This window comes from Calliopsis andreniformis, chromosome 7 (genome assembly GCF_051401765.1).
Source record: "Calliopsis andreniformis isolate RMS-2024a chromosome 7, iyCalAndr_principal, whole genome shotgun sequence".
NCBI classification, from domain to species: Eukaryota; Metazoa; Arthropoda; class Insecta; order Hymenoptera; family Andrenidae; genus Calliopsis; species Calliopsis andreniformis.
The window spans coordinates 7,016,464-7,024,938 of record NC_135068.1 but is presented as its reverse complement, the minus strand read 5'-3'; the positions used below and the strand labels follow the sequence as shown (position 1 = coordinate 7,024,938).

Genomic DNA, 8,475 nt, shown 5'->3' with positions numbered 1-8,475 from the left:
AAGCAATGTTTTCTTCGTTCCAATTGATCCCCGTCAACCTAGTTTCCTTTACCGCAAACGCGCAATTATGCGATATAATATTAAAAAAAGCAGCACGTTTAATGCGGACACTCTTCAGCGATTACACGAATTAACGATCGAACAAGCGCTCCGCTTGGCCTCCACTTTCTCCCAGCCGTACGATATTTCTAACCCAGGCCAAAGAAATTGTAACATCGATAACGCTTGCGGAGTTTCGAAATTCCATCGACTATATTTAAATGCACATTCCGTTTTATTTATTAAAGAATAGGCTGCAATTATGCAACCCACGTTGCAGGTCACGCTGATTGCCTCCGACGAAATTTGATTTACGTAAATGAAATTTCCTGCTATTTATAATCCAATTTCGTGTAATATCATTATACAGGCCATTTAGTATGACCCACCATATAACTAAGCAGGAAACCGCTGGAACCATTGAAATCGTGACTACCAATGATATCGATTATGCTTCTAAGAAAGTCTATGTTTTAATGATAAAGACTTCACATGACCCAAGGTCGATATGCTGGACTGATTCGAATAACTTTCTTTATCGTCTTGAACCCTTTAAACGACATTCCATGCTTCATCACTAAGTACCCAAAACGCGACTAAAATATGAAAATTGTTTTCCTCTGGTCTGTTGGACCGTTTCTAGTCTCAACGAGGATTTAGAGTCCCTCTACCATCCTTCACCCTGAAACCACGACTCTTGTGCGCCAAGTTCACGTTCACGGCTATAGACAGTCACCTTATACCTTTATTAATTGGAGGAGTCCCTCGCAGTCTACGAAATTCCAAATAATTCATGAGACAGAGTTGAACTTCATTAAACCTTCAGGAGGGTGTAGATCGAAAGAAGCTACTCTGTAGAGCCATCTTACGCTGGGGGGTAAGGGACTTGCGCTGGGGTGAACGTAACAACGCGTAGAAGTGAAAATTGTCGAATGGCTCGGTGTAACGAGAACCACTGGCTGTAACCAGGAAAATGTGGACGTATGGATAGCCCGTTGTCCCTCGACGTTGTTCAGTGTCGTCAGTTCGATCCGGTCAGTGGGCCATTCAGCATGAACGAGCGCAGTGAGTATATTTATGCACCTTTTATTCCACGTTTCCTGGTATCGTATCACTAGGCTCGCTTTGACCCCCCATAACCTGCTGCAACCTCTCTGCCACTTGAATTATTCGCAGCTGCCTTGGGCTCGAACCCTCCGGTCATAAACTTCGAAGCTACTACTTTGAGAAGCATTGACGAAGATATAAAAATACCATTTTATTCCCTCTAAAGGGGTACATTGACCAATCCAGACTACTAGTATGTTTTCTATAGCTAGGGATTAGGGTTGCAGAGGGTAGTGTCCTCGTTTTGTGAACCCTAGAATTAGGTATGCACTCACTTTAATCTTGATCCTACAGTTACGATAATGTCTTCCCTTATTTCACTGTAACTGTTACCTTTTCTTATTCCACGATGCCATTTTTGTGTTTACTACAGAGGATGAGACGCAGTCGATTTACACGATCGGCAGCCACACGAACCTGGTACCGATACGATCCAGACAAGCCTAGTAAGTGGACTCACGATCAGTCATTGAATCATTACACGTGTATCCAATTAGCCAATTAACCAATTAAACTTGTACTTTTTTCAGCCTGAAGAGACGGAGGCCGAGTTTGTTGGTCATCATCTTGCTTGCTCTGGTGGCTTCCTTTTTCATAGTGACGCTAGTGCTTTCTATATTGTGTGGGTATAATCTCTGCATAATTATCGGCAGTTATCGCGATTACTATCGCTTGGAATAAAGAAAGCGTAAAGCGGCGAATGTAGACGCAACTAGAATAGTTAGATTTCTTCATTGAAGTTGGAATTGTAGCTTCCACTGATACTATTAATAAGTTTGTAGTAGAATAGAAACTTGAGTACTCATTTAGCTACTCTGTTACTAGATATCACGACCAAACAAACAAGGCTATGTGAGACTGATAACTGCGTTCGCATAGGTGAGTGAAGCATTTGAAAGTTAATGTATCACAATGACTAATTTTCTAAGTTTCTTTTGTTCCTCCAGCGGCTAGCTTGAAAGGATCTATGGACACGTCTGTAGATCCTTGTGACGACTTCTATCAGTGAGTACATTCAGAGGCAGTACCTATGTCACGTAGTCAAGTTGCCACACTTCAGAAAATGACTATTGCGTTTTCATAGTAATCACAGCGCCAGCACAATTATTTTTTTATTACCCGTTACATGCAGTTATGTTTAACTTTATTGCGCGTATGGATTGCATAACATCGTTTTTTAATTAATTTACTATTGCTGTTTTTAGGTACGCCTGTGGAAAATGGTCCGATGAACACCCTATCCCAGACAGCAGCTTAACGAATTCGTGGTTCGAGGAGCGCAGAGATCGCGTATCCAGGAAAATCAGAGAACTTCTCAGGGAAAACATCACGAGCAACCAGGTGCCGTGGGCGGTGAAGCAAGCTAAAAAATTGTATGACAGCTGCATGGACGTGCGTACGTTGGTACTTTTTAAGGGATTTGGGAGGAAGGATTTTATTTTATCATATCTTAGTATACTCGAATTTTTTATTCACAGATAGAAAATATCAAGAATTTTTGTGTTTAATTTTTCTTCAACTGTAAACTGAGAATACGCATATGGAAAATGTGATTAAAGTTTGAATTATTTCACACGGCGGAGGAATTCTGTGTTCTTCATAATATACTGCGGTTGTGACTAATGTCATATACCTACATACTAATATTATTTCAAATTTCAAATAAAAAATCATTAGTTACAGTAAATCATTATTGGTCTCCAATTTGTAGACACTTAAATTGAATATAATTTATAGAAATATACTTTATATTTTTTACATATTTCCAGTTTACTATTGTTAGCAAAATGCTGCGTAAGTATTAATACGAATACACTGTATCCACAGTGTTGCCATATATCGGGATAAAATGTCTTCCAGTGACGTTATACAATAAAAGAGTGGGGATACCGCAGACAATGCAGACAAATACCATGCAATACCCTCACTCTTCTACTCTATAACGTCATTAGAAGACATTTTATCTCGGCATCTGGCAATACTGTTTATCCATAATAAAAAAATTGGGGTATGTTGGAATATAGCAAGGTTAAGCCTCTTCCTTTTATTTTTCATCACCAAGTTCTTTTTAAGATAACCAACTCTAATTTGTCTTCTGCAGATGCAGTGGAGAAATTAGGCCTCACGCCATTACTCCAGTTACTGGAAGAACTGAATCTCCCTTCAATTCCTGCAGCATTTACCAAGGAAACCAGCAGTTACATCGAGCAAATGGCCCAGGTGAAAAGGATTTTAGGAAGGGATATTTTTTTCGGGTTTGACGTCATCCCTGATCCAAGGAATACTAGCAACAACATTATGCTACTTGATACTCCCATTACGAGTAGTCCTTTGCCTAAGTAGGATCATCAACCTATTTCTGCTAAGGCTTCTGAAGGCTCTTTACTGAAGGTTCTCTATTTTGACAGCGACAAGGAGCTGGAGAAACGACTACACGCCGTTAGATCGCGCTTCCGGAAGCTGGAGGATGATCCAGAAGATGAACTAACAAGTAGGTTCAAGGAAGCAGAGATATCGTACATGACTAGTGTGATTAGGCAGATCCTCAATAACGGAACACTCGACTCCTGTTCTTTGATCGACGAGTCCCCCTTTCCTGATGAAGACGAGTTGGAGGACGTGGTTGACATGCTGTATGAGATGACCAGTACCTTTTATTACGTAAGCATCACGGTCTCGCGAAAGTGGTTACAGAAATTATGATTAATATCACTTTTACAGCTATCCAAGTTGGACAACAATCAGAGTATTTGGGACGAGGAGCCTACAGAGAACGATTACATGTCAGTAGACGAGCTCCAAAAGCTGACTGACGAGTATGTGATGGCAGTTAATTCATCTGTCACACCCACGCCACTCTGGCGGCCGTTTCTCGAGCAGGTGTTCAAGGACATTGGCACCTTGGACTTGGATGGCAGGGACAAGGTGCTGGTAGGTGATTTGGACTACCTACAGGACGTTGCTCTGCTTCTGGCCGTTAGTGAAGAAGAGGAATTAGGTGAATTGGTGGTCTATAGAACGTACTAAAAAATGAAAGAAACCAAAAGTAGTGGCCTACTATTTCCTTCAGAAACCTACATATGGTGGGTCATAATTGACATCGTCGTGCCTCATTCGTCCGAAAGTCTCAGGAAGATCTGGTCAGCCTACATCAACGAGGTGACCAGTGTCGAGATCGGTGAATCGAAGTCCCTCTTCTGCGCTTCCGCTGTGAACGAGCTGATGGGTCAGTGAAATTTTATTTTTAACTCAGGGTCGCGCAAAATTCTGAAAAGAAGACAGGGATTCTGTTGCGAAGTCTGGGAGTTTCAACCCGGCTTGGTAATTTAGGAATGGCCGTTTCTTGGTTATTCGTCGACCCATCCTTCCACGAAGACAAAGGTAAAAAGGTGTTCGAGATGCTGAACGACATAAAAGAGGCTTTCGCTTCGTTGGTTTTGCGCACGGACTGGATGGACAAGCAAACAAAAACGGAGACACTGGAGAAGAATAGAAAGATGGAGTCGCAGATTGGCTTCCCTGACTGGCTCTTCGACGAGGATATACTCAACGAATATTACGAAGGCGTAGGCAATATTTCATCTCCTATTTCATCGTCACAGCGTTAAGCGTGGCATTAATGATCTTTCATGCTTCCAGATAGACCTCTCGGAGACAGAGTACTTGATGAACATGATTCAAGTGGTTCGCCTGATGTCGATCACCGAACTGGAGTGCATTCATGATATCAATTACAATAATTTGTCTTAGTGAGTAGCGGAAAGATTTGTGAATTTAAAGCTAATAGGATTTCTAGGTAACTTTATCCTTCTTCTCAGCTGGGCCACAGATCCAACAGACGTAAACGCCTTTCACACATACCAGTTCAATCACATAAGTACGTAGAAACTCAAGATAGACAAAGTTTAAGTAGAATAATTCATTAAAATTAATTGAATATTGCTTCATTAATATGGATGCAGCCATTCCAGCTGGAATTCTCCAATTTCCATTTTACGAACTGGGTCTTGAGTAAGATTAGGATCAACTAATACAACTTTCAAATTTGCATGAACTTAGGAATCGATGAATAGTTTTCTGTTTAGAATTTTAAGGCTTCTTTGATTTCAGGGCCCTAAATTATGGGGCTATTGGCACTGTCCTCGGCCATGAGTTGACACACGGATTCGACAACAGCGGCAGGCACTTCGACAGCGATGGGAACGTGAGGCAATGGTGGACCAATGAGACCATCTTGGAGTACACAGAAAAGGCTGAGTGCTTCATCAAGCATTACAACAGCTACTACGAACAAGAGGCAAGTAACTAGCTTCCCCAGAATACATAATCCCTTCGCTATAAACCTTTTTTCTAATCAAGTTCCTATTTCCTATCAGATAAAAAATAACTGTCAATATATAAAATGGTTTCAAATCCTCATAAAGAATTTCCCTGCCATAAGATCGCTACCAAAGACTAAAATCTCTATATCCACGTAAATCCATACTTTCAAGGTTAACGAAATCTTCCGCCAGAGCCTTTAGCGACTCCCCCTTCGCTGGCCATCATCTCCAGTTAAACCGATGCTTGACCTTCGTCCAAACGATCACTCGTGTCGGTTCACGTGCCTGCAGACAGGTTAATCGCGAGTCTGTTCAAGCAGGTAGACGATTACATCGACGGGGAACGAACGCTGGGTGAAAATATCGCCGATAATGGGGGCCTCAGGGAGGCTGTCATCGCCTACGAGAGGTGGAAGGCCAGGCACGGTCAAGAGCCCTTGCTTCCGGGATTCACTCATCTTACTCACGAGCAACTCGTTTTCCTCGGCTTCGCACACGTAAGACAATCTCTTGCCTCCTTCATTCGGAAATTGCTCAATCCTTGGCTGACTACTAATGGAGATTCGATGCTTCCACTCAGACCACTGTTTTATTATGAAAGAGTCGTTGTCTCGTTGTCAGAAAATGCAGGGACACTTGGGATTTATGTAGCAGATTTAAAATTGAAATTTCTTTGTGTCTGACCGTTGACAAATCGGAGTTAAGAGGTGATGCAACCAACAGTTCTAGCCGCAGACTTTTTTAAAATAAATGTCAGGGATGTTGAGAAACTAACTATGAATATTAATAATAGAAGTGTCTCGATTGCGCTGCATAAGAACAGTTTTCGATGGTTCCTTGGCAATTGGTGTCAGATTTATGAGAGACAACTTTTGGTCCTTGAATATTCTGTGTTCGTGAAATACTTTTGACCTTGTGTATGCGTCAGTGACATTGAATAATGGAATTATGTTTTGTTTGGCCTTAGGTATGGTGCGAATCGTATACACCGAAGTCCTTAAAATGGTTGCTCGATGATTCTCATTGTCCTGGGCATGTGAGACTTCAAGCGGTCCTAAAGAATTCCAAGGAATTCAGCGAGGCTTGGAAATGTCCCATAGGATCGAACATGAACCCTCCAGACAAATGTCATTTATGGTAACAATTAGATACTTCAATCGAGGATAATCGATCTCTGTGATTACTCTTAAGCTACAGGTGTTACATTATATGTACACAACACATGGTTTCCATTAGTGCTTAAGATATTCACCATAAAAATCTTAAAGTAGAAGTTGTTAAGTCCTAAGAGGATTGTGACGAAGCGGTCCAATGTTTGTAATAAAAGAGCTTTATTTACTTACAAGATGTACATAACCGTGTTTTACATCTATGCTTTCCATAAATCTTAACAAAGTGTCATACATCGAGCAGCATAGTTACGAAACTATTGTTTATTATAGTCACGAACTACCTCGTCTATTAATGGTAACGATATAGGCTCGAAGGAAAGCGATCCAAACGTCCAAGCTCGAAGACTGTACTTCCTTCGAGCCCCCTCTTCCCAGTCATTCTTATTTGTTCCAAAAGAATCCCTTACCTATAAAATTTTACATATAGACCATACAACGACCTCTTAATAAATGTACCCGCCATTGGCATCAGTGGGTTGAATGAAATTGTGGGTAGGGTGAATCGCGTGACCAGCTGACAAAAATGGATTTTCAACGGTGATAGAGTCCCTACCGACAGTTTCTATGGACCCATGATTGTTATTTCCAAGACTGGGGAGTCCTACTGAACCTGTAGAGCTTGGTGGAAAGGGGAAGCCAGGTAAAGAGGGGAAGGAGGGTAGAGACGGTAGAGACGGTAGAGACGGGAAGGAGGGGAGGTTATCGAAGGTGTGTGGGCCCCTCTGGATGTGGAGTTGTTTGTGAAACAGAGGAGTCTTGGTTTTGATTATTTCCGTCACCGTGTGCACGGGTTCTGCATGTGCTACTGGTGGCAGAACTTCTACCGACTCTGCATGGTGAATTGGTGCCAAGGTTTCAACGTGATGAACTGGCTCCACTGTTGGGAGAGTCTGCACGGTTTTCACGGCATGTAGTGTGTGTGGTAGAGGTGTCACATGTTCCACAGTCTTGACAGCCGGCAGATGGTGACGTAGACCTGTGAAGGGTTCAAAGGTCCTGAGCGGCGGCAAGGCTGTCGTAGCTTCAAAAGTCTTAATAGCTGGCAAAGGGTGTGCAGTGGGTGGCAGTGGTGTCACAGCTTCCAAGGTTCTGACTGCTGGCAGAGGGTGTATAGCGGGTGGCAGTGGTGTCACAGTCTCAACAGTCTTAACAGTTGACACATGGTGTACAGGGGGTGGCAGAGCTGTCACGGTTTCCACAGACTTGACTGCTGGCAGAGGTGTTACGGTTTCGAAAGACCTGAAACCCGATAGATGTTGAGGCAGAGCTGTGTAGGTATCATAGGTCCTGACAGGCGGCAGAGGATGCACAGCGTGTGGCAGAGGTGTCACAGCTTCCACAGTTTTGACTGCTGGCAGACGGTGTATAAGGGGTGGCAGAGGTGTCACAGTTTCCAAGGTTCTGGCAGCCGGCAGAGGGTGATGTAGACTTGTGAAGGATTCAAAGGTCCTGAGCGGCGGCGCAGGATGTATAGCGTGCGGCAAGGGTGTCACAGCTTCCAAGGTTCTAACTGTTGGCAAAGGGTGCACAGTGGATGGCAGTGGTGTCACAGCTTCCAAGGTTCTGACTGCTGGCAAAGAGTGTGCAGTGTGTGGCAGTGGTGTCACAGCTTCGAAGGTTCTAACTGCTGGCAAAGAGTGTGCAGTGGGTGGCAGTGGTGTCACACCTTCCAGGGTCTTAAGTCCTGATAAGTGAGAGTATTCGTAGGCAGTAGGGATGGTCTTCGTGACTTGGACGGAGGTCAACGGAGTGTGCAGGGATCTGAGTCCAAATCCATTAAGTCCGGTGTTGTAGGTCCTCAGACCTGGCTGGATGTTGCCATAAGCAGAGGGTGC

At 43.1% G+C, this 8,475-nt stretch overlaps 1 protein-coding gene across 1 annotated transcript; it reads left to right on the top strand.

Moving 5' to 3' along the window:
- The first annotated feature begins 1,021 nt into the window (after positions 1-1,021).
- Nep5 (M13 family metallopeptidase neprilysin 5) lies at positions 1,022-6,801 on the top strand. Its single transcript, XM_076382155.1, has 17 exons — positions 1,022-1,104; positions 1,520-1,592; positions 1,677-1,768; positions 1,972-2,025; positions 2,094-2,151; positions 2,352-2,542; positions 3,248-3,485; positions 3,555-3,807; positions 3,868-4,144; positions 4,217-4,372; positions 4,477-4,712; positions 4,786-4,895; positions 4,965-5,023; positions 5,109-5,157; positions 5,257-5,443; positions 5,789-5,965; positions 6,436-6,801. Exons 1-17 carry the CDS (start codon positions 1,023-1,025, stop codon positions 6,607-6,609), a joined length of 2,466 nt encoding a protein of 821 aa, XP_076238270.1. The 5' UTR covers position 1,022; the 3' UTR covers positions 6,610-6,801.
- Positions 6,802-8,475: the final 1,674 nt, after the last annotated feature.